This window comes from Ambystoma mexicanum, chromosome 9 (genome assembly GCF_040938575.1).
Source record: "Ambystoma mexicanum isolate Mex_15411 chromosome 9, UKY_AmexF1_1, whole genome shotgun sequence".
In the NCBI taxonomy this organism is placed as follows: domain Eukaryota; kingdom Metazoa; phylum Chordata; class Amphibia; order Caudata; family Ambystomatidae; genus Ambystoma; species Ambystoma mexicanum.
In genome coordinates, this window is record NC_090931.1 from 999,551,850 (window position 1) to 999,578,076 (window position 26,227).

At 51.3% G+C, this 26,227-nt stretch overlaps 1 protein-coding gene across 1 annotated transcript in view; it reads right to left on the reverse strand.

Moving 5' to 3' along the window:
- CIR1 (corepressor interacting with RBPJ, CIR1) overlaps positions 1–26,227 on the reverse strand; it is a 476,807-nt gene that overhangs the window by 9,495 nt on the left and 441,085 nt on the right. The window contains exon 9 of the mRNA XM_069616242.1: positions 11,614–11,702. Within this exon, the coding sequence (XP_069472343.1) occupies positions 11,614–11,702 (89 nt within the window). The remainder of the gene's footprint in view (positions 1–11,613; positions 11,703–26,227) is intronic.

Sequence of the window (26,227 nt, forward strand, 5' to 3'; positions counted from 1 at the left end):
CGAAGAGGGCATCATAATGCCCCAGGACATGCTCCACCAGGACACCAACTTTGGTGGCAGTGAAGCTGGTGGCCCTCTGCCTCTCTGGCTGGGGGTTGCCAGTGGTGCCAGATGGAGATGTGCCCGACATGGCAACCCCAGAGGCAGGAGTGGGTGGGCAACTGGGTCCTGGGGCTGGGCTGTGGAGCGATGGAATCCCAGTCGGGAGTCTTCTGTTCCAGCAGGGGTGGACACAGCAACTCGACCCCTGCAGATTGCTGACGTGCAGGCACCGAATAGCAGGGCACGTGGGCAGCAGGCAGGCAGCAGCAGATGGCTGGTGGGAGCATGCTCGGGGCTCTTGGGGGCAGGAAAATTGCCTTCAGGGCAGGAGCGTGGTCTTCTGTGTGCGTACGCATGGCCAGCTTGATACGGAGTGATTTGGCACGTGAAAATCTTGCACGTCAGTGTGTAATTCGAGGAAAGGCCCTTAGCGCGTAAGCACGTCAGCACACGTACGCGATATCATTGGACCAAAGGGCCTTCACGCGTAAGCGCGTCTGTGACATATTGTGCACGGGCATTGCCCCTTCGCGTGTAAAACTTGCCGCGCACCCCTGAAATACACGTACTCCGCTCTAACAGGGCCCTTTCGCATGTGAAACTTCACACGAACCCCGTAATACACGTACCTTGCTGAAATTGCAGGTGAAATGTCACGCGAACCCCGTAATACACGTACCCTGCTCAAATTGCGGGTGAAACTTCACGCAAACCCCGTAATACATGTACCCTGCTGAAATCGCGGGTGAAACTTCACGCGAACCCCAGGAATACACGTACCCTGCTGAAATCGTGGGTGAAACTTCCTGCGAATCCCAGGAATACACGTACTCCGCTCAACAGGGCCCTTTTGCGTGTAAAACTTCACGCTGTACCCCAGAACTACACGTACCCCGCTCGCTCGCACAGGGCCAATATTTCTGGGGTTCGCGTGAAGTTTCACACACGATAGGCCCTGTGCGAGTGGGGTACGTGTATTACTGGGGTTCGCAGGAAGTTTCACACGTGATTTTGCTGTCAGAGCGGGGTACGCGAATTGCGGGGGTGCGCGGGGAGTCCTACACGTGAATTGGCAGTGTGGGTCCTCCCAGGTGTTCCCTCTACACCCTCCAAGGCCCCTGCAGGCAGACCACACCACAGGGGACTACCCCACACCCCTGGTCATGTCCCACAGGCAGCCCATCCACCATGGGCATGAACCCCAGCCAAGCCACCTGTCCGCTTGCACCACTGATCATCAACTCATGTCCCCTTGCACCCCTACCCCCCAGCAGTGCAGGGCACCTGCCAGCAGGCCCCACTCATGTCCCACTCATGTCCCCCTGCACCCCCATCCCCCAGCAGTCAGGGGCACCTGCCAGCAGGCCCCCACTCATTTCCCCCTGAACCCCAAGCCCCAGCAGTGCGGGGCACCTGCCAGCAGGCCCCCACTCATGTCCCCCACAACATGTCATCACGATCCACAATCATGGGCCTAATGGCCCCCCAAATCCCACCCGACGCCACCCCAGTCGAAACACACAACCAAGTATTACATACACCCCACATTAAAATCCCCATCACATGAAACATCCCAAATGGCAAGTATGCACATCAATACATGTCCATCACACACACACAATGGGTGCAAGTGAATGAGAAAACATGCATCGTGTCATGCAGGAAACCAAGGAAAGCATACCACACAATGAAGTATCAAATAAAAATGTATTACACACAAAAGCAAGGGAATGAAATTAAATCACACAATAATTTACATAATAAATAAAAAGCTGCATGTCCAAAATATGAAAAAGAAGATGTGTAAAACCAGAATAAAAATCAATCCAAAAGCAAATGGGTCCAAAGAGTCTGTCCGTTAAATCAAATCCAAAGTGAAAAAAAAGAAAAATCCATTGATCCATGGTTAAAAAAAAAGGCAAATGAAGTGAAATCCATTGTGGAACTATATACAAAGTACAAATCCAGGGTCCATGAGCCCGACCATTGAAAGGAAACCTACAAAAACCCTACATAATGAACAACTATATACAAAAAGGTGGGGTATTGCCCAAGCGCCCCAAATGAAAAGAAAAACAAAAGGAAACCTAACACTATATAACTATTTACAATGGCAGCGGGCTAGTCCAACGGCTCACTTTCTGATTTCCCGGGCCATGGCATCATCAAACTCCCGCTCGATGTCCCGGAGACGGTCCTCTTCCATGGCCCCGAGGGTTCGCAGGGACGATGACATCTGCACCTCCAGGTCCCTGCGAATGGCCTCGAGGCACTCGGCCCGCCTCAGGGCCCTATGCATGGAGTTCTCCGCCCGGACCATCGTGAGCCGTGCCTCTTCCGCCCGTTGCAGCTCCGCATCTATAGCATGGCCCAACTGCTGCCACACGGAAGACACTTCCCGTCCTGGGTCCTCCTGCCCTCTGGCCGATGCCTGCCCCTCCGATGTTGAAGGCCCCAAGCTATCATGGCTCCCACCTTGTTGCTGCTGCTGTGCCTCTGCCTGTGCCCTGGCTCCTGCTGCCTGCACATCCTCCTACGGCTGGGGTGCAGTTGTTGAGGTGGCCACCCCTGCTGGATGTCCGACTCCCGACTGTGGCAGGAATATGTCCTCCACCAGCCTGGTGGCAGGGTCAGAGGCAGCTCCACAGGGCAGCCAGGTGACACATGGGTGGGAAGATGGCACGGACGACTGGCGCATAGGGGGTTCATTTGAGGAGGGGGTCGGAACAAGGTCCAGAAAACTGAGGAATCCGGCCCTGGTGAGCTGTCTCAGTGGGTCAACGCGGTCAACGAGCCATGCGAGAAGACGTGCAGTCTCCTCATGAAAAGACTGCAGGTCAGCTCGCATGGCACGTTGACGCAACGCCACCCCACCCAGGACAGGCTCAACCCGGTGCCGGATAGCTACATCCGCAGGGAGAGGAAGGCCAGTTGGTGTAAGCCAATCCCCTCCCTGAGAACGGGTCTGGACGTAGGCATCCCTGCTGGTGCGGGATGATGCAGTGACAGGATCGGTGACAGGATTACACACAGGCACCTCTGAGGCGGCCTGTGTAGCCTCCTGTCCCTGCCCCTGCACTGCACCACTAGCACCAGTGGAATCCCCACCTCCAGACCCCGTCTTCGTCCCTTGCATGGCCTCCTCCTCCACCAAACCCCCCACCAACCTGGATGACTCCATGCCATCTTCCTCCATCGGACCCTGTGGCGTCTCAGCTGGCCCTTCTGCTGCCGAGGAGTCCAACTCCGACCTCCGCCTCTTCGACCTACCCTCGGCAGCTGCGGCCTGGGACGCGGCACCGGACTACTCACTCCCTGACGAGATCACAACCTGGGAGGGGAGCTGGGCCTTGCGTCTCCGGCTGGCGGTGCGATCCCTGCCGCTGGGCTCCACAGCACCCTCTCCGCCCTCTTCATCAATTGATGCTGCAGACAGGGAGAAATAGGAGACAGGCATCAGGGCACTGTACAATGGACTGATACACACATGACAGTTCCACATGAGTGGCAGTGTCAAACTTCAGACATGGCATCACAATCCCCAACACACATGTCATTTGAAATCACACACATGAGCTATTCCACAGCCATATTACAACGGCCAGCACCATCCATACACATACAACAGCATGAGCAGCCAAAGATGAGCCAGACATCACATGAAACAAAGGGAGTGCACTAGACATGCACACACGCCACCACACTTACATGCATGTGTAGACCTCCACCAACTGTCACAGTGATGAGATCGGCATCCATGTCACATCTCGCAATCAGCCTTCTACATATCAGTGTCACATGCATCCATGTTGCATCACTGTTGCATCCTTGTCAAATACACACACATGTACACGGTGCAGATACATGCAGCTGCAACCAACATCCATGTGTGACACCACTACCATGCCAACTTACATACACAGACATTCAAACATGTGTGCTCACACATATGCATTTGGCCTGCATGCTTACCCACACATACACCATCCATGTGTCATACACATGAGAGGACTCACATGCGTTAGCCTCACGGCCCTATACATACACATCCATACATGGCCCTACAAAACCACATGTGCAACCTGCACACTACTGGCACACCACCACACGCACAGCTTCCAATCAGTATGCATGTACACTTACCGCTCGACTCCAGACGGGTCTGCCTCTCAAGGACCTGGACGTGAGCACTGGGCATATGCGTTCCAGGACCCTCATCTGGTATTCCGACAAGTGGCCCCGGCGCCCCTTAGCATCCGCTGCCTTCAAGAGGCGTAGGGCCTTGTTGAGGGTCCTGGACATGAAGTCCTCCCAGCGCTTCTTGACATGTTGGAATTTGCGGACTGCCACCCCCTCCGCGTTGATGGCAGTCACGATGTCCGTCCAGATCCTGGTCCGTCCTTCCTTGTCGGCGCGTAAACTTCCGAAGAGGGCATCATACTGACCCAGGACTTGCTCCACCAGGACACCAACTTCGGTGGCAGTGAAGCTGGTGGCCCTCTGCCTCTCTGGCTGGGGGTGGCCAGTGGTCTCAGATGGTGGTGTGCCCGACATGGCAACCCCAGAGACAGGTGTGGGTGGGCAACTGGGTCCTGGGCCTGGGCTGTGGAGCGATGGTAACCCAGTCGGGAGTCTTCAGTTCCAGCAGGGGTGGTCACAGCAACTGCACCCCTGGCTGATGTGCAGGCAGCAAATAGCAGGGCACGTGGGCAGCAAGCAGGCAGCAGCAGATGGCAGGTTGGAGCGTGCTCGGGGCTCTTGGGGGCAGGAAAATGGCCTTCAGGGCAGGAGCGTGGTCTTCCGTGTGTTTTCGCGTGGCCAGCTTGATACGGAGTGATTTGGCACGTGAAAATCTTGCACGTCAGCGTGTAATTCGAGGAAAGGCCCATAGCGCGTAAGCGCGTCAGCACACGCACGCAATTCCATTGGACAAAAGGCCTTAGCGTGTAGGCGCGTAAGTTACATTACGCGCGCGGGCGTTTCACTCATAGCACGTGATGACGGAGCACAGGTGGAAAAACTGCACCTCCGAGTGTCATCGCGTGTAATTGGATGAAAGCACCCGGGTACACGCGTCTCTGACGTGTACGTGTGGGGCGGTTTAAAAGCTGCGTGTAGGACGCCATTTCCTTGTGTGTGCTTTTTGTGGAGAACGAGTGGGTGAAATCTGTACTTCTTGTCGGTTCACACGCGATTACTTCACAGCGTTTCTAGTTCGTACTCCCTGTTACCTCCGACAGCTATTTTCTGAATTTTTCTTGGGCACGTTTCCTCAAACAGAGTTCACTTCTCCTTTTGTCCTGTCTCCTCAGACAGCGTACAATTCTTCTTTTGGCGGGGGTGTTGCCAACGCGCACACGCACGTATTTTTCACGTTCTTTTTCCAGGCAGACGGTGAGTTCCGCACGTACTTAGCAACTGTGCTTGCCCCGTGTGTCGCCTTCCCCTTCAGAGGTCATTGTAGGCTGCGTGCATTACGCGTACGCTTATGTTTGTGTTTCTGGATGCCACAGCGTAGTGCGGGTTCATTTTTTCACGCACGTGGTCTACGAGGGGTTGCATGCAAGTTTATTTTTGATTTTGGGCTGCCTGTGCGTTGCGTGACCCGTCATATTGCCCCAGGGGTCACAGACAGCCTTGTTAGAGCACTAGGATACGAATTCCATCTGGTATCCTACCCCTTTGACCCCCAATTGCCCAGGACAATAGTTTACTGCAACTCCCATACGCACCACATCAGTGCCATGGCTGGGAGGCGAGGATGCGGTAAGGGAGGCAAAGGTGGCTGACCCTCAAAAGGAGGGCGTGGTGGGCGCGGTAGGGGACGTGGCCGGGATTTGCAGTGTGCCCCTATGCCCCCATGTGTGGAGGAACAATCAGGGACACCCATGCCCCCCCCCCCCATGGTTGATGGAAACGTGGCCGACACCATCCAAGCTCAGCCCCTGTTGGACCAGCCCATTGTGGCACATGACCTGGCACAGGGTGACTCCCTGGCTGACTTCCAGGTCAGCAAGTCGAGGCTACGTGTGGCGGTGCAAGTTGTTGTCACCAATCCAGGTGTATGTGGGGCAGCTATGTCATCTGCTGCCCCAAGTATGCAGGGTGGGGAGGCTGCAGGGGCAGCTGCAGCTCCATCCGCCCCAGCTCTGACTCTCCCAGCCAGGACAGTGTCAGTCCCAGTCCATCAAACTGACGTTCCCCCTGCCAACATTACCCTGCAACCAATGCCTGCATCAAGGACTATGGTCATTGTGCATTCCCACACTCCTACTACCCAGTCCACCGGTGATTCTGCCCCTACTGACCAGAGCGGCGTAAGCCACTCTGGCTCTGCTCCACCTTTAAAGAAGAGGAAGAAGGGTGCTCTGGCAAGACAGGCTGAGACCCCAGGCACGGCTACACACTCTGGTACCTCAAGGAAGCCTTGCTTCAATGATTCGGAACTTGATGCACTTGTGAGCTATGTCTTGGCACATAGCCACAAAATGGTGATGACTGCAGGGTCCAAGACCACACCTGGTCAACGTAAGGCACACTGGCAGACCATCGCCGACCGCATACGTGCCCTTGGATTTGTGAGGCGCTCAGCTGATGATTGCTACAAGCGGTGGAACGACCTGAAACGCAGAGCAAAGAACAAGCTGGCCTCAAATCATGCCGCTACTCTGGTGACTGGTGGTGGGTCTCCACAAGAGGACAACGAACTCACTGAACATGAGTCTGTTGCTGGGACCTTCGTCACAGAGGAACAGATCCGAGGTGTGGGAGAACTACCCGATTATGACACATTGTTCGGTGAGTGCCCATGCGTGTGTGTGTGTAATGCATGTGTATGTTGTTTGGGTGACGGGTTCTGATTGAGTGGCAGGTGAGGGTGTGTGTGACTGAGTTGTATGGGTCACCCATGTGCTTCATCCAAAACATTCTGCGGCCTTGAATTTGGGTGTGACAGTAGCCCTTCTGCCCACAGTAGTAATTTAGCGCAACATTACGGCAGTTGCCCTTGAGGTGGCATCAGGCAACAACATTGTTTGTATTTTTCAGTGTTCTTTCACGCTGATTGTTTCAATTCTCCCACTTTTGCAATGCGTTCCTCAGCCCTATTGTGACATATGTGACATGCTTCTGTCATTGAAGAACCCCACATTGACCCACATGTGTCACCTTGGTAGTTGAATGATTTCACCATTCAGGCTGAATGAGTATTGTCCTGATCACATGATGTTTTTGGGCCTGTTTGAATGTGGAACATGCTAGTTGTTTCCTGTCATGTTGAAGTGCACAACCATTGATGTGTACATGGCCCTGCAATCACTGTATTTTTGTACACTGGATGTGTTGCAGTGTGTGGCACAAGGCGTATCTTTTCACACTATGTGGCATTTTTCATCTCTTCATGTCCATCTCACATGGATGGGTGACAGTACTCATTCACTGACATATGGATGTACTTGTGGAATGTACCATGGCTATGGTACATGCCATCTGTGTGATGGCATGTGTCATTTAGGTGTATAGGACATGCTACTCACAGGCCAATGTGTGATGGCAGTGCTACCCAGCATGCAGAAAATGTGTTGCTCTTCCATCATGGTGTCATCAGTGTGACTTTTGCCTCCCCTTCCAACTCTGTGACAGTGCATGCATGGGAGGGTTATAGTCTTGTGGGACATGTGTAAATCATGTACTGGTTCTGTAGCTTGTCAGGCCTATTTGTGTGCTATGGTGCAAATGCCGGTTTCCATTTTTTGTCTTTCATGTTTTTGCAGGGGATGATGCACTTGATGCTGTTGAGGTTGAGGAGATGGTGCAGACCCAGGAGGAATCTGAGGCACAACCGGCCACCAGTGGGGGACGTGGTGTGGTGGTGGGTGAGAACCCACTCTTGCTGCAGACGATTCTGTCAAGGGGTGTCTCTGGGTGCACCTCCCCAGACCTCTATTCAGGTGCTGATTCGGATGACGAGACATATGTGGCGTCGCAGGTAAGTGTTTCTGGAGGGGATTCTGTTCTGTCCAATCCACCTGCACCAGGGGTAGAACCCTCTATGGGGATGTCAGTGTTGGTTAGTCAGCCTTTAGCGGTTACGGGTGCAAGGTCACACTCCACAACATATGATCCTGTTCCTGGGCCAGCAGATCAGAGGGGGAATGCAGTCCTGCAGCCTCAGGCAGAGCCGGCACAGCAAGGCGCAGATCGCCTTGCCCCAAACAGGTGTGGTGCCCGCCGACGTGGTGGCCGTACGCCACCAGGCAATACCGCATGGGAACAATCCATGTACAGTATGGCAACCCAACAGGCAGCATCAGTTGAGATGATGGCTCAAGCAATGGAGAGGGTGGCCACTTCCATTGTCCCACCTGAAAGGCAGATGGAGCAATTACAGCAGGCAACAGACTCCATTTGCAAATCACACAGGGAGGACATGTTGGCGTCCCACAGGGACAGACGGGCGGCACTGGAGACTCTACGCCAATCGATATCAATAGAGTCCCAGGGCCAGAGGGAAGCCCTGAGGGTAGAACTCCATCACCTCAGGGAGACTCTTGTTGACCTTGAGACTTCCACTAACTTGAGGACAGAACAGCAGCTGGAGCGGCTCACACGTTTGCTCTCAGCTGAGATGCAGGCAACTCGGGAGGAGATCCGGGCATCACGTCAGGTGCTGCATGGGGATCTCTGCACTATAATCCTCCAGAACGAGACCTTCCACACCCGAATGCTTGCTGCCATGGAGGACCATACCAGGGCTTTGCGTGGGCTGGCTCCCATAGCACCACCACCTCCTGATGCAGCAGCAGAGGGTGATGAGAGCGACAGCAGCAGTTCTCCCACATTGGCATAGCCGTGCAGGCCATGAGCCCATGGAGGTGTTTTTTTCCCCCAACATCCACACAGGTTGCTGTTGGTGCGCACCCTGTCCTCTGACCTCCTGGGTGGCCTCCCCCCACATGGCCATTTTTAATTTTTAATTGTTTACAGTGTGTTGCCTTGTGTGGCTCCCGTGGGCATCCACTGTATTCCGGCTGGGCACATACAGGCTTGTCCTGAGTTTGGGTTAGATGCTTGGGTTCGTGAGACACACTGCCCTCCTGCTTCCCGTTTCCATGGGCTTGCAAAGCGTGTGCCCAAGTGACAGTGAATTACACAGTGACGTTGGACTCCCATGAGCTGTGTGGGCAGTCTGTAGTCAATACTGTGTATACACTCCTAGTGGATATTGTTGTTGTATTGTGCACTGCATGGTGTATTGATATGTGCTTGTGCATCCATGTCTTCCTCCTAATTTGCAGGTTCATTCCTCATGTCTTCACAAGGCCGTCTACTTTGGAGATGGAGTTCATGTTGTAAGCAGTGCACTTACACATTTGCGTGGCAGCAACACTGTACAGTTGGAAGGGGTCGATGTGCTGGCATAATCAGGTTGTAAGACTACCACTACTTTAACTTAGTACTGTCATGTTTTTGCTATGTTTGAGGTTGTGTGGCTGCATTGTATTGTTGGTAAGTATTTGGTCATGTGTGTTGTTAGTTCTACATTACTGGGAGCATATTGTGTGTGGCCAGTTTCCATTAGGGACACTGTACTTTGTGACACTTGTGTCAGGTCTTGGGGATTGCTTTGTTTGCTCTCACATAGCATGACATGCCATGGTGTGTTGGGTGGCGGTGCTGGGGAGGGGTTGGGTGACATGGCACTGTTGTCATGTTGTATTTTGCAAGGGGGTAATGAATTTAGCAGCATAGAAGTGTGTCTTTTGATGACACAGCATTGGTGGTGTTTGTGTAGATAGGGATGCACACAATGTAACACTTCCAGGTGACCAATCTCAGGCTGGTATGGTTGTGACAGTTGACTGTCCCTTATGTCATCATCATTGATTGTCAGATGGTATGTGCCAGGGCTGTGTGCACTCCACAGGGGTGTGATTTTAGGTGAAGTAATTATCCTTTCTCAGTAGTCATATCTCCCAACTGAACCCCATAGAACCCACTCATACAAAACATTCTCTCTGCCTGCATTCTACATCAATCACTCCAACATTCCATGCATTCCAGGCAGGGTCCAGGGAAGACTACATCACAACAGTCAGCCTACACTCCATACCCGATGCCTCTTTCTAAAAATCAACTCTGGATTGAAGTACTGAAATAGCTGGTACCGAGTGACTGCGTAGTAAATAAGCCATCTTCCCCGTCATGTTTCAAATAATGTAGCAGCTCAGTGATTTGCAAAGTAAAGTTTACAACCAATCCGCTGCCACTCTGCAGTCACTCGACGGAACACTCATAAAAGTGGAAAGCACAGCTCATTACCAATTCACAGCAGTAGATAACCCCCACTCTCCACTGACCAAACAGGCCACTTGTGCAGATTGTTTTCCCCAAATATTCTGAGTAAGAGCAACCTTTCAAGTTAGTGAGGCTTCAGTGAGACACCATAAACAGGCTGATCATACTATGAGGGGCTTTGAGGAGGTTACCTTGTATAATCGCTGCCAACCACACTGCCGTCACTGCCTTCAATGCGGCAGACCACGCCGCCCCTCCAGTACTGTAATCTTGCCCCTACCCATCAGTCCAAACTCATTCAACCTTGTAAACTAACTTGTGCTTTACATTGTTGTACTGTTGGCCTTCACTTTCCTTTGCTTCCTGCACCCTCACTGGTTTCACACATTTGACTTCTAATCTTTTCAACTCTTCTCACACTTCATCAATTCCCACCTTGCTATACTTCAAAACTGGTCTTAAATTCTCTCTTCTCACTGCTTGCTTTCATCCGTGTCAACTACCCTGAGGTTACTCTTTCTACAAAGTCTGGTTATGTTATTTTTCAATATTTTGATACTTGCACTTTTATTCAGTGCTAATTTATAAGTGTTAATTTATTGAAATACATTTGTTGGGCATTGCCCTCTTCTAGAGTGTGCTAAAGTCTCATCTGGACAGAAGTGCAAGTTCCTGGAAGAGGAAGTCATCCACATAAGATTTGTATGTGCCATCTGTGGAAGATATCAGCAATGTAATTTGGCAGCCCAAACTACCACAGAGTAATTGTGTTGTAGGTCACACGCTGAAGAGTATGATCTGTGTCCCCTGAATTTGTAGAACTGTGCCTGGTGCGTGTGCTTGATTACAATATTCAAATGAGTCAATAAGTGCTAGCTACAACTTACGACTACAATCACACTATTGCCTGTTCTCATGGAAACAGACTATAGTTGTAGTTGACAAAACACTAAAGAGTAATTGCTAGGAAAACCAGAGCAACATTAGGGTGATCTAACAAACGAATCTCAGAGTGCCAGGTGACAATCCAGTCCAGCTCCTTTTTAAAAATATCTATTAGTATGCTTCAGATGGGTTGTCCACCAAGCAGGGACATGCTATTTTGCTGACACTGGCAAAAAATTGTATTTCACAATAGAAAAATAAATTGCAGTCAAAATGGACAAAATTGTCATCTAATTACATATGGCAAATCAGAGTAAGAGTAGTAATGTCACATGCACAATACAATTTCCACAAAAATGTCAATTTATGCAGTAGTTTTCATATATTCACCTCAGCAGTTTCTGCTTTTGTTTGGTAGAAAGAGATTTCAAAAACTCAACTTCAGGGTCATCTTCTTCAGCTTCACTCGCCACAAATTCCTAAAATATATAGACATATAATGAAGGACAAAAGTAGTTTGAACATCATGCAATAATCTCTCTCTCATGCGCTATAGATATATATATATATTTTATTTCTATTTTTAAAATCAGAAAATCTTTTAGTTTGTTCCTTATACAATTCTACACTGTCCACTGGACAAAGCTTATTTGAACCATCTCGATGCAAGGACCAACACTTGAATGTCTCAAAACCATGTTTCAAGGCGCTAGGACTCACCGTTTCCGGGATATTTGCACGGCAAAACACTGCACCACACCAGGGTGAAGCAACAGGAGGGGAGAGCAGACAGAAGGTCCCAGTATGCTACAGCACACAAACTCCTGCCTCCCCTCCATGTCTGCTCCTGGGTAGGTCGGCCTGCCACACACACCCATTCTCAGTGCAGTTTACTTCAGAGTACAAAGCACATCAAGTGATAAGCTACTCGGAACAACAAACTACAGGATCATTGCTTTTTAACAATTGAGTATTATGTCTGTGTACAGAACCTGTGCGGAGTACGGGCACTTTTTGCTAGTAGGAAATAATTCAGCCATAGTTACTTGCAGCGTGGTTATTTAAAAAAGGCATTCTTAAGTGGCATAGAGGAAGACGGCATGGTAGATCAAGAAACAAACCCCCACAAATGATTCAATTTTACTGGGCCTCATTACGAATCCGGCGGTAACCGAGCCGGAAAAACCGGCGGGTTACCGCCAAAGCCATATTACCATTGCGCCTCTGTGATTCCCGGAGACACCGGGGCATTACGACCCTGGTGACCCGGGAATTCCGGAGGCGGAATTGTGTAAGTCCCCATTCCCATGGAGCCTCATAGGACTCCATGGGAATGGGGACAATAGGGACAATGGGACAAAGGGACAATAGGATTGAAGTACTGAAATAGCTGGTACCGAGTGACTGCGTAGTAAATAAGCCATCTTCCCCGTCATGTTTCAAATAATGTAGCAGCTCAGTGAGCTGGAACTGGAAGAGACACAACTGGTTCCGTCCCTGACAGAGCCGATGTTTCCATGTCCGCCTGCAGGCGGGTGGTGTTAAACCCGCCAGGTCAGACCTGGCAGGAGTGACACTTCCCGCCTACAGGACTCAATCAGTCGGTCCGGAAAGAACGGTGACAGCGGTTTTACCACCACTGTTCTTTCCGGACCGGCAGGGTCGTAATGAGGTCCACTGTGTTTTTATCGAACCCAATATGGTCACATACAATACTTTAATTGGGTTGGGGGGTGGGGTTATATTTTGGCCAATTTGGGCAGTTGTATTAATTTAACAAATATATGGGGACTGCCACAAAGCATACAATGATCAAACATGAGTCAGGCAATAACTATGTTCCCCAATACCTGTTTATTAGGTTTCTTACAAGGGCAAGAGCAAACCAAAACGATTCCCTAAGGACAAGGAATGGGCACAAATGTAACTAAATCATGCTTATGATAGTTGTGTGCCAAGTAAGCATAAGTATCTTTTAGGAAGTTTCAAAAAGGCCCAACGTTAAAGTTCTTTAACCCTGGGACCGAGACATTCCTACCAGCTTAACATTAAAAAAAAGTGGGGTCATGTGCTGAGCATCCCAAATAATAGGAGTTACTTACCACTAAAACCAGTTCTGCAGTATTTCTATCTTTCATAGATTCACATGTTTTGTATATTCCCAGTTGTCAAACTGGAAATCCTCGGTTGCATACTTCCCCACTATGACTACAAAATGAGTCAAAAAGGAGTGTACTCCATTGCAAGTAGTAACAGTTTTATTCAGGGCCCAGACGCAGCTGGGACAGCAAATTCCAACAGATCACGGAACAGAACTGCGTGAAAAGGTGCAGTCAAAGAAACACCCCTAAATCGAAGACTTTTATAAAAGTCAAGCTGAATGACATTAGTAACATTGCAACATGAATAAATCTCCCCACGACGAGCGGATTGGTGCTTGCACATCAGACCCTTACAGAAAAGCATACATTATATTTTGTAATTGGGTCCACAAACCTTGCCACACCAACCTCAATTACAACATCTGATGTCACAATCCACCCACAATTCCCACACATTCATTGAAACATTTGAAATGACCAGCAAAACTTAAATCAACTGCCCTAGTCGCCTCATCTCAGTTCACACGAGGAGCGCTTACCACCACGTCACCGCCAGAGTCTTGAACCATGGACGCGATGCTACACAAATGTTGCATATCGGGGACACGCTAACCCTTTTCCCATGAAAAACGTACAACAGGCAATTTGAAACCACTGTGGTTCTTTTCGGCGCCATTAGAAAATAGTCTTTTACAAGTAATGTTTCAATTATAAAGTCGTCATGCTTTCATTATTTGTTGGCAGAACCAGCAAGCTCTAAATTATGACCTGGAAAAAAAACAACCATTGTATACTTCTTTGAGTACTGGCCTGGGATCGCAGACTCTGCACTAAGTCACCAGCCACAGCGGCTTTCTCCGCACACAAAAAGCTAACATACGTTTTCTGCAAAAGCAAGCTGTTAAGGCCTATTTACTGCATTTAGCTCTACCACTGAGTTTTAATATAATTCCTGGTTTTATTATGGATTGTATTGGATTTTATTTCACAAACATCAGAATGAGCCCCCTCCCCTTTTACTGTGCTACTGTCGCAGCTGATAAGTGCATTCCTTTATACCGCGTTGAACTTGCATCTTTATTACAATGTTAAAGAGAAAAACGGCAAATATATCGCAGCCTATCCACCTCGTTTTTGGTCATTTCACCCTCAACCACAGGGACGTCAAGTGCTCTGCTCCAACCTCAGAGGCCATTTTCAGATTCTAGCTAGCGAAGTGTGTGACTTTGAACCTCTGAAGATTTTGAGGGGATGGCAGATATCACATGTGTATCGATTAAAGCTATACATGCTGGAGCACTGAAGTTGGAGGTAAGTAACTGACTACTTCTCCAGCACTGGGTCTTTCAAAGATTCACATGCTTTGAATAGATCAAAGCAGTACATATATTTATGGCAATTGTAATACAGTTTGACAGATGGTGGGAAGTAAAGGCTCACCTTATTGGAACAGATGCAGCAGCACTCCACGTCCCAGGCCAGTGCCAATTCCTTGATTGTGCATCCAAGCAGTAATGTCTGGCGAACGTGTGTGGCACCGACCAGGTAGCCACGCGGCAGATAACCTCCAGGGGACCACCTGCCCACATGGCAGCCAATGTTGCCACTGATCTCATGGAGAGAGGATGGACATTGTAGCCAAGAGGCTCGTATGACTTCTTATGGCAGAATAATTGCAGACTTTATCATCTTGCTTTGCCCTGCTTCGGTATAGGGCCACTCCTATTTGAGGGTCCAAATGCAAAAAACAATATAGTGTAGTCAAGAAACCTTTAGTTCTGTCAATTTAATGTTTCAACGCATGTGACATCCAAGGGGAGGAGGGCGAATTCCACCCTTGAGGTAGCAATCAAGAAAAATGTTGGCAACACAATGGATGAGTTGATGTGGAAATGAGTTGCCACTTTAGGCAGGAAACTTGGATTTGTTCTAAGAAGCAGCTTTGTAAAATGGCATGTAGGGTTCATTAACTGCTAATGCCTGGATCTCTGCAGCCAGCCTCACCAGAGGGCCCTTTCATGAGCATGGCTAAAACTGCATTTAGACTCTACATTCACATCTCCTTCCTTAAGGGTAGGTCTCACCTTACGTTGTTTTACTAGTGCTTGACTGAAGAGAGGCGCTTTTCCCTGCTTGCGAGTGTACCACGATTTGGCTGGTAAGTAAACTCTAATGGATGCGTGTGCCAATCCGTTCTCTTCCAAAGACAAGTATGGTCAAATCTGGTTTGGGTTTGCTAAGAAAGGTTTTAAGCTGTGCTCAGTACATAGGACGCAAATGCATTTCCATTTCAGAATGCAGGACTTTGTAGAGGTCACGCTGGCCACCTACAGCACAATTTTGCAGTCTTCTGGAAGATCTAACTGTCGAACTGTGAGAAGTCAGCATGCCACGCTGTTAGGTTGGGTGACTGAGTCATGGTGATGTATCTGACCCCCGCTCTTAGAGAGAGAAGGTCCTCAGTTGGCGTCAGGAGTATTGGGATGCATATTGAAAGCTGGATGAGGCCAGAGTACCATGACTATCTGGCCCACACTGAGGCTATGAGAAGAATCTAACGGGGCACTGCCTGATACTGCTACTACTCGCTTGATCAGCAGTATTTGAAGCAGGGGGCCTAGGAGAACATTCCTTCTCACAGGAAGAGTCCTTGTCCCCAAGGGGGTGCTGCTTTCCTCTACCCCTAGAGAGAGTATCATGCTGTGGGCTCATCTCCCTATGCTGCACATGTAAAGGCTCGCACCTGGGGAGAAGTGATGAAACGCTGAGATGATCACATTCCTCATCTATGATGGACTCCCAGAGCACTACATAACCTGGAGGAGGGCGGAAGCAAGGAAACCACCTAAACCAGAAAATTCTGGAGGACTGCCCTACCAAACCTGGACCGCAAGGGAATCCAACCAATAATGCTTAGCAAACCTGTACAAAGACGCCCACGTTGCCACCTTGCAAATGTCCAGGACTGGGACGTCCCGCTGCAGGGAAGAGGTGGCAGCCACTCATCTGGTAAAAAAAGCTCTGAGAAACTCGGGCACATTCTTCCCAGCCAGATCGTAGCATTCTGAGATGCAGAGAAAGATCCACCTGGACAGGATCTGTTTGATAACAGCCCAGCCAGTACTAGCGTAACCAACAAAAAACTGGTCATACTTCCCAGCCTCTCTAGCACGAGAGATGTAGAACTTCAGGGTCCGAACCGGCTACAGCCAATGGAATAGCTCCTCTGCCTTGGAAGGGTGAGGTGGAGAAAAAAACACAGAAGGAAGATCTTCTGAGAGGGATGGAAATCTGAGACAACCTTTGGCAGAAAGGAGAGTGTCGCTCTCAACATCACCCTCTCTTTGGAAAAAATCAAATGGGGAGGTAAAGCAGACAATACCTGGAGCTCACTCACCAGTGTCGCGGAAGTGATGGCAACCAGGAAAATCACCTTACGGGCGAGTAACCCAATAGTACATGAATTTGGGGGCTCAAACGGAGCGCCCGTAAGAAATGTCAAATCTAAAATCAAATATCACACCAGAACCACAAACTGGACGGGGAGGAAACTGATAAAACAAACCCTGCAAAAACTGCATAACAGCGAGGAGTGTGAAAAACAAGTTCTGTTCTGGGGACCTCTTGAAAACCGAAATAGCAGCAAGGTAAGCCTTTGCAATGCCAACCTGAAGTTCCACCGGGGCCAGAGTGAGCAGAAAATCCAACACTGGGGATAGAGGACAAGATAAAGGATCCAGGGCCCCCTCCCGGCACCAGATTGAAAATGTAAGCCACCTGTAAGCATAAATGGATTTCATATTGGGCTTCAAAACGGAAAGGAGCACATCGAGGACGTCGTCTGACAAGTCCAACTCCTTGTATCTCAGCCTCTCAGTAGCTGAGCATGAAGGTTCAGGCAGCTGAGTTTGGGTGAGTCGGTTCTCCTTAGTAAGGCGCTAGTAAGGGCAGATGGACATCTCCAGCAACTCCTGATGCCATGTTCTCTGGGCCCAGTCTGGGGCGATGAGAATCATGGATCTGAAAAGGCGGAATCACCTGAGAATCGACCCAATGACCGGGATCGGCAGGAATGCATACAAGCGGTTGAAAGTGCACTCGCCCGACCATCAGCACATCCCTGAGAGCTCCCAGACAAGAACATTCCCGGAAGCACAACAATTCACACTTCCCATGGTCCACATAAGGAGATCCCCCAACAGGAGGTCTCTGCCAGATCTTCCTGACAGAGCGCCCGCTCGTGGGAGGCCAAAGTCTGTCTGCTCAAGGCATCCACTGTGACATACCTTCATCTGGCCAAATTAGCTGCCATCAAAGACGCTGTTCTACAGACCCGAGAACCACTGTCGCATTGCTTCCCTGCACATAGGCAAGGACCCCTCCCCACCTTGTTTGCTGAGATAATGCATGGCCTCTGTTGTCCGCCAGGATAAGCACAGTCTTGAGTTTCCCAGAGGGGAGGAAAGCAACCAGGGCCAGACTCATCACCCTCATCTCCAGCAAGTTGATGTGTTCCTGAGACTCTGCAGAATATTACAGTCTGCTCACCATTAGGTCCGACAGTTGAGCGCCCCAACCAGTCAGATGCGTCCGTGACCACTCTCAGCTCGGACCCAAGGTTGGCGAAACAATTTGCCCTTCAGCAAGTTGTTTCGCCCATCCAACCACGCAAGATCCTGAGTCATCTGATCTGAGACCAGCAAGGCGTCCAACATGTGGCCCTAAAACTTCATCTCATGTGCAGCCTCACATTCGGCACCACTAGAATGCAGGAGGTCATGAGGCCTAGAAGGTGCAGGGAGGCCGGGACTTGTCCCTGGGATTGAATGACATTTACCATTGGAAATATGTTCGCTACTCGATTCTTGGGCGGGAAGGATCTGCCCAGGTTCGATAAATCAAAGGCACTGGGAAGGTGAAACCTGAGACTTTTTGAAGTTAAGGGACAAGACTAGGCTGTACAAGAGTGCATGTGTGGAGAAGGTGTTTAGCTACCAGATCCGGGGAGCCAGTCGTCCAGGTAGGGAAATGCATGAATGCCCTGCTTCTTGAGGCAAGCAGTTAAGCTGGCAGCTTGATTGAAACCATGGGGGCTGTTGGGCGGCCGCCCTATAAGCAGGGACTTAAGTGGCGTGCAGCGGGCTGTCGGGGCCCTGGACGGCGGCGAGAAGGGGCGAGAGGAGGAGCTGCCTGCCCTGAGAGATCACGGGCGCCCGAGCAGGTGAGGAGCGGGCAAGTCGTTGGGGGGGGGGGATGGAGGGGGAGGTGCGGAGGTGGCCCCTCCTTGTTGGTTTAGGACGGCCCGGAGCAGACAGAATTGAGCGGCAGACCTCGGGAGTGAGGCGGAGGAGGGAGAGCCGAGCTGGAGGTGTAGTGGAGGCCCAACCCGGAGCGGGAAGAGAGAGGGGGGCCAAGGGGAAGCTGCTTACCGGGCCCCTGTCCCTCTCTGGACTTGGTGGAGTTCCCGAGGGGAACGGAATATACTGATGGAGCACAGGTCCCCCCCAGCTGGAGCTGCTGTGAAGGGGGAGGGTCCCACCCTTTGACTGGTGGCCGCGGAAACAGTCGTCCCAAGTCAGGGGTTTGCAAGTGGAGGGCGGCCCTAAACAGCGTGCTGTGGAGAACTTGGGGGGCACACAGAGGCGCTGGGGAGCGGGCGGATCTCCCTTGTCCCGAACCTTCGGGCCTTAAGGAGCGCAAAGGATCTAATGCCCTCTAGATCCAGGAGCAGGGCGCCGCGCTCCGGCCAGCGAGTGGGGGTGTAACGCTCACCTGATTCTCGCAGAGGCGCCGGTCTTGACTGGGCGACTACCGTATCTTCAAAGGTGATGTGTAGCACCCGGTTGGCTCTTTGGGCTGGACCTCTGTGCACTGTATGCCTGACGTGTAGAGTAAGATGTCTGCAGATAGAAAATATGGGGTTAATGAACTGGGGTTATTGGGGTGTCCCTATCTCTTTCCTCTTCTCCTCTCCTGTAGACCCCCAAAGGTTAACGCTCTCACCTTAGGTAAGTGAATGCCGAGCTCTCCATCTGCCTCGGGGCAGGGTGCTGTAACCAGTTTCTTCACTGGATAGGTAGCGCAGGCCTCTTGACTTCAGAGGACTGCTGTCCGTCGTTTACTGCACGAACGGTAAGTTTCGAGTCATTCAAATGTCTTTAAAGTCTTTAGTAATGATGTCTCTTGTTTTGCAGGGTTCCGGCGATGGCGGATGACGGGCTGAAGTGAGTTGAAGATGGAGCCCGTGTGATGAATAGAAGCGCCTGGAAGCACGTAAGTAAGCGCTTGTTGCCTGCTTCACGATGCGCTCTAACTGTCTTTTTATTTTGCAGGTACGAGTTCGGAGCGGCTGCAGGGTGCCGGAATACCCACTGGATTAGATGTGGAAAGGAGTAATGGCACGTGAGTATTAAAGTTCCCCAATGTCTTTAAACGCACCTTGTTTTGTCTTTCAGATGCCGGAATGCAGTGTGAAGACCTCCGGAGCGCACGAAGAGTAGGTAAGCCTTTGCCTTTCAGATGCCGGAATGCTAACCTGTTCTTTCTTGTCTTTATAGGTGTTGCTGAAGACTGGATTCAGGATGGTAAGCCTTTTTCCTTGGCCCAGGACCGGATGCAGAAAACACGATGAGCGGTCTGCTGCAGAGGTTGCAGAATAACGCAAAGCAAGATTCATCCACCGGGTGTGGTTTAAATAGCCTCCTGTAGTGCTTCGGTGTCTCCTTCCACAGCCACGCCTAGGTAAGAAAAGAGTTCCTGCTTTCCAGAAGAGTTCCAGTGTTCTGAATCTAGGGAGTGGCTCCAGCCCCACCCAACAGGTAAAGTAGTTCCAAACAGAAGGGGATCAGAGGCTCAACTGGCAGGCAAGTAAGCAGCATGGTCTGCTGCAGGTAAGTCCACCCAAGCATTATGAGCCCGGCGCTTCCAGCGCTGGGACTGGGCATATTTATGAGCCTGGTGCCACTGGCGCCAGGACTGGGTCCAAAAGGTCCCAATTGGGACTGGTTGGCACTCGGAACCTGGGTTATGGATCTGCTTCCAAGGGAGTTGGGAAACCCCTGACCTTTTGGAAGCAGAGATCATGACAGGGGGATCCCCTGGGCACCCTCCCCTCTATGTGGTCAGCAATGGATGCCGGGGGCAATGATGGAGACGACAGCGGGCACCACAGCAGGCATACGGCCCGCGATGACACCGGGAGCCGGGAACCTCTGTCGAGGCTGGACCTTAAGGGCGAGATGCAAGACCTAGGAGAGACCCTAGCCAAAACCTTTCAGGAGCAGTTCCAGATGTTGAGGTCAGACTTAAGTACGGCCCTGGGGGAGCTGAAGCAGGAAGTGGCCCAGTTAGGGGAAACAACAGACCTACTGGAAAGGGGTCTGCAGGAAGTGGAAAAGGATGGTACGGCTAATGGGGAAGCTATTGATTGCTTGGACCTAGCGACCCGTAACTTGGAAACCCAACTGGAGGATCTTGAAAATAGGTCAAGACGGGTCAATGTTAGAGTGAAACTCCTTCCAGAGTCGGTTGTGGACGGGGACCTGAAGGGAGAAGTTCAAAGAATCTTCATGGATCTGCTGGGCGAAGAGGACCCCGGGGCAATCGAACTAGACAGGGTGCACAGAGTGGGCCCCCTCCCCCGCGGCCCTGACGCTAGACCTTGAGATGTTCTGGCTGCATTCCTGCAGTATGCCCAAAAGGAGGCAGTGCTGCGGCTGCAAGGCTTAGTGAACCTGTGCAATATAAGGGTCAAGAAATTACCCTGTTTCAAGATTTGGCAAACAGCACCCTAGTGAGAAGGAGGACCTTGCGACCCATCCTCAGTGAGCTCGCTAGGAAAGGTGTTAAGTACAGGTGGACTTTTCCATTCGGGCTGGTGTTCGAGTGGGAGGGTGTTCAAAGAAGGGCCACTACCTTGCAGGAGGCAGCTAATATTATTCACCTTTATCTCGAGAGCAGGGGAGTAGACTCTGGGGGAGCCCAGGTGGTTCAAGGAAATAGGGTTAAGCCATGGGCATGGTCGATTGTGGGAGAGAAAACAAGGAAGAAAGCCGCCCGGAAGTGCCCGCAGGGGGGAGAGAGGAGATACCCCGAGGCGGGGATGAGGGGAGGGTGCCGGGCCTGGGATGACCCTTCCTTAGAGCTATGACTTGGGTTGGAGCATTAGCAGGGGGTGGTGGGACAACGGCTGTTAGGGGAAAATGGGCAGGGGGCGGAGGCGCACTTCTTGGATCACGCAAGGATTAGAAGGTCCGGGGAAGGGGGGGGGCGGAGACTCGGACCGCCCTCCAAGTGGGGGTTGGGAGGGCGGGGGGAAGGGCAGGGGATGGTTGACCAGTTGGGGGGAGGGGAAGGTGGGGGGTGAAAGGGGGGGGGGAGACGTGGGGAGTGGTCACAGCACTCATCGTGGGAGAGTTGCCCTGAGAGGCTGGCAATCGGGAGGCTGGCGAGTGTGGGAGGGAGGGGGAGGAATTTGGGGCCCTTATTAGATAGGATGGAGGGAACAATAACCAAGGGCCTTCTTGGTACTCCGGAAGGCTGGCTGGTAATGGCTCAACAAGCCCAACCGCTCCCCTGAGGTGGTAAACACATAACGTGAGGGGGCTTAACTCCCCCCTTAAGCGTACAAAACTGGAGCAATTTGTCAGGTCCCACAAGCCAGATGTGCTTGCATTGCAGGAGACCCACCTGAGGAGGCGGGATCAAGATCGGCTGCGTCTTAAGGGCTTTCCCCAGATCTGGTTTGCATCTGGCCCCACAAAGAGGGGGGGCGTGGCCCTTGGCCCCACGAAGAGTGGGGGCGTGGCCCTTGCCTTTGGAAGGAGCATTGACTTTAAGCACCAGGAGGTTCTCAGAGACAGCAACGGAAGGTACATTGTGGTAAGAGGGACTATAATGGGATCATGCTATACTATTGCATCTATATACGCGCCGAATGTAGGCCAAGACCAGTTTCTACTTGACACCCTGAGTACCATCGAGAATTTCGCCAGGGGCCAGGTGGTTTTGATGGGGGACTTCAATCTAGCTTGGGATAGAGTTAGAGACCACTCCAGACGTGAGGAAAGGGGGTGGGGGAGCGGGGTGGCCTCTCCCCAACTGAGGGAGAGATGGGCAGGGGCTGGCCTCCGCGATGTCTGGCGATCATTGCGGGGGAGTGAGGAGGGCTTCACATTCCTTTCTGATGTTCATAGGACACAATCCCGTATTGACTATATTTGGGTTTCCGCCAGTCTGATAGGAGAGGTAGAGGCAGTGGAGGTGGGTCTTCTAGGAATTGCTGACCACAAGGTCGTACAAATGAACCTGAGGTTGGGGAGACGTAAGCCAGGGGTGTGCGGCTGGAAATTTCCGGGGAGCTTCTGAGGGATCCCGTGATATGTAGTGAACTAGAGGGTAAAATTCGGGAATTCTTTGTGAGGAACACGGCCTCAGACACGAGTCTGAGTACGAGGTGGGATGCCTTCAAGGCTACTTTGAGAGGGGACCTCATTGCCTTGAAGGCGGAGAGGGATAGAGTGTTGAGAGGCTTGGAGACCCAGCTTGAGCGGGAGGTCGAGGCAGCTAGAGCCCAATTGCGGGAAACCCTCACGAGGAAGGTTTTAAAGGCCTACAGATTAGAAGAGGTCCATCTGGGGATCTTGAGAAACAAGAAGGCGGAGGAAGCCATGCTTAGGGTGAGACAAACCTTTTACGCTAAGGCCAATAAGACAGGCTCTCTCCTGGCCCGCCACCTGAGGGGGCAGAGGGAACGGAAAGTAATTACGGCCCTTAAGGACCAAAGGGGTACACTGACCCCAATTGAAGAGATAAAGGAGAGATTAGTGGAGTTCTACGAGTCCCTTTACTCCTCTCAAAGGCCGGCCTCTCTCCCGCAGAAAGAGTTCTTGGGGAGCTTACCCCTCCCGCAGGTATCCAGGGAAGTAGGTGAGGAGCTAGGCCGTCCTATCACAGAAGATGAGGTGAGGGCAACTATTGCCTCTCTCCCCCGGAATAAGGCCCCTGGTCCTGATGGTTATCCTGCCTCCTTTTACAAGGCGTTTTTCCACCTTTTGGTTCCACATCTAACACAGCTGTTTAATTTGTTCCGTGGCGAAGGCGGAATTACCCGTTCGATGGAGGAGGCTAAAATCACCCTTATCCATAAGTCAGGGAAAGATCCGGAGGACTGTACCTCTTATCGTCCCATTGCCCTTATTAATGCAGAGGCAAAAATCGTCACAAAGATTTTGGCAAGGCGACTAGAGAAGCACCATCAGTCGGGATTTGTAGTGGGTCGGCAAACTGCTAACATCAAGAGGGTGGCTCATTTGGTGGAGAAGTCCCGTAAGACGGTCACTCCGTCGATCCTCTTGGCGCTCGACGCCGAGAAGGCATTCGATCGGGTGGAGTTGCCGTTTCTATTCCTGGTGATGGAGAAAATGGGGCTCGGGGAGAGTTTCATTGACCTGGTTGCCGCCAATTATAGAAACCCTATGTCACGCATCCTGGTTAATGGGGAGATGTCCCGGCCTTTTAGGCTTCCGAGGGGGACGAAGCAGGGGTGCCCCCTCTCCCCCTTACTCTATGCACTTTATCTAGAGCCTCTCCTGTTTTGGCGATACGTCAAACGGTGGAAATCAGGGGCATCCCGTTCGGAGGGGAGCAACATAAAGTAGCGGCCTTTGCCGACGACATGCTGCTCACATTAACTAACCCGAAGGAGTCCCTCCCAGCATGCATAGCGCTACTAACCGCCTTTGGTGAAGTCTCGGGTTTGAGGGTCAACTTCCAGAAGTCGGAACTGATGAATCTCTCTCTCTAGGGGCGGGGGAGGCGAGGGAGGTGTCCCTGTTCAAGTGGAGCCCCTCTGGGTTGCGGCACCTGGGAGTTAAGATCACCCCTTCACTAGCCGGCTGGTATGGCGCAAATTATGAGCCAATTCTCGTATCTATTAAAAAAGACCTATGGAGGTGGGGTGCCATGCCTATTTCCTTGTTGGGCAGGGGGGCTGTCCTTAGGATGGGGATTCTCCCTCGGGTGCTCTACCTCTTCCAGGCCATCCCGTTGAGGGTCCCGGAGAGCTTCTTCAAGAGGCTGGACGTGCTGACCACGGGCTTTGTCTGGGGGGAGGAGATCGCGACTTTCCAAGCAGTTACTAATGGCCTCTAGGGAGAAGGGGGGCCTGGCCTTCCCAGACTTTCGCCGCTATCATAACGCGGCCCAGCTCAGGATAAACAAGGAATGGTTCTCGAAGGACTACCTAAAGCACTGGTTGAAGATGGATAGAGCGGTGGCTCGGCATCATTTGGGGGAGGTTCTTTGGCTCCCACAACGGCTGCGATCTCCACATCTCTATTTGAGTGATATTACGAAAAGTGTAGTTGATAGTTGAGATCGGGCTGTACCGAGGTGGGGGACTACGACTTTTCCATCGCCGTTTACCCCTATTTTCCATAATACTCCGGGAATGGAGACTTTACTCCGGGAATGGAGAGGGGGGCGTTCCTGGATTGGGAGGAGGGGGTGATGTAGAACCCTGAGGGACATGTTCGTTGGGGATAGGGTGAAAACATTTGAGGAATGTAAAAAGGAGTCTGACTTGGGAGAAAGGGAGAGGCTTCGGTACTTCCAAATCAGGCATTGGGTCATGTCCCCGAGCATAAGGTTGGCCGCGACTAGGGATCTAACCCACTTTGAAAGGTTCTTAACAAACCATGAGGGCTCTAGGGGGCTTATCTCAGACTTATACAAGCAGTTGGAGAGAGGCAGCCCATATGTTAGCTGGTCTTACATGGCAGACTGGGGGCGGTATCTCGGGGTCCGGATGGAGCAGAAAGACTGGGAAAGGCTGTGGGCTCAGATCCCCAAAATTGCGAAGGCGATCCAGGTTCGGGAGGTTTGGTACAAGTGCATGGTGGGATGGCATTATACTCCCGCCCGACTTCACGCAATGAACCCTACACTGGAATACATGAAAGGGGACTTTAGGGAACAATGGTGCCCTCAAAGACTTAAGTTGTTGGACATCTATAGTTAAGAAAACGGGTGGGGGAGCGGAAGCGAAGGGAGGACCGTTGATGCTGTGCCACAGGTGGGGTGAGGGGGGAGGAGTTACGATTTTTTGTCTCCGTCTTTTTTACTGTTGATTTATACTGGTTTTTCTTTGTTAAAAAAAAAAAACATGGGGGCTGAATAAATATTAATGACAGGACCTTGAACTGGTAATGGTGTTGGCCCACTCCAAACCTCATGCTTCCTGTGCTTTAGATCAATCAGCATATGGAAGTAGGCATCCAGAAAGACCTGGGAAAACAACCAGTCCTGCTGATTGAGGGCTTGCAGAATCTGGGCTAGATTAACTATCTTGAACTTGTCCTTACGTAGGAACAAATTCAACAAAGATCCAGAATGGGGTGCAAGCCACTTTGAGATCAGAAAATAGGATCACCCTTTCCCTTGTCCTGAGCGTGAAACCGGCTTGATTGCGCTTTTCATCAGAAGCCGACAGACCTCCTCCAGGAGTATGGGGTCTGGAGACAAGGGGGTGGCCTGAGGTCTGTGGGGAGATGAATAAATAAAAGGCAATATTCCTGTCGAATTACCTGTAAGGCCCAAGCATCGGATGTGGTCTTCAACCTTTGCAGGAGGTTTAACAGAGAAAGTGTCTCCCCCACAGGTGCAGAATGGCAAAGACTGTCGTGGAGGTTGGGCACCATGGGGTGTGGCGGGGACAGCAGCTATGTCAGGAAGTTCTGGAGGAGACTATCTCCTGTTGGGGAACACCTCCTACCAAAGGAGCTTCCCTGCTCTTCGGATGATAATCCAGGTCTTCCAGGCCCCCCGACAAGACCTGGAAGGAGCTCCCAGTGAGGGGGTGTTGCAACGGCCGCTGCCCATTGCAACAACCCCTCGCTGGGCAC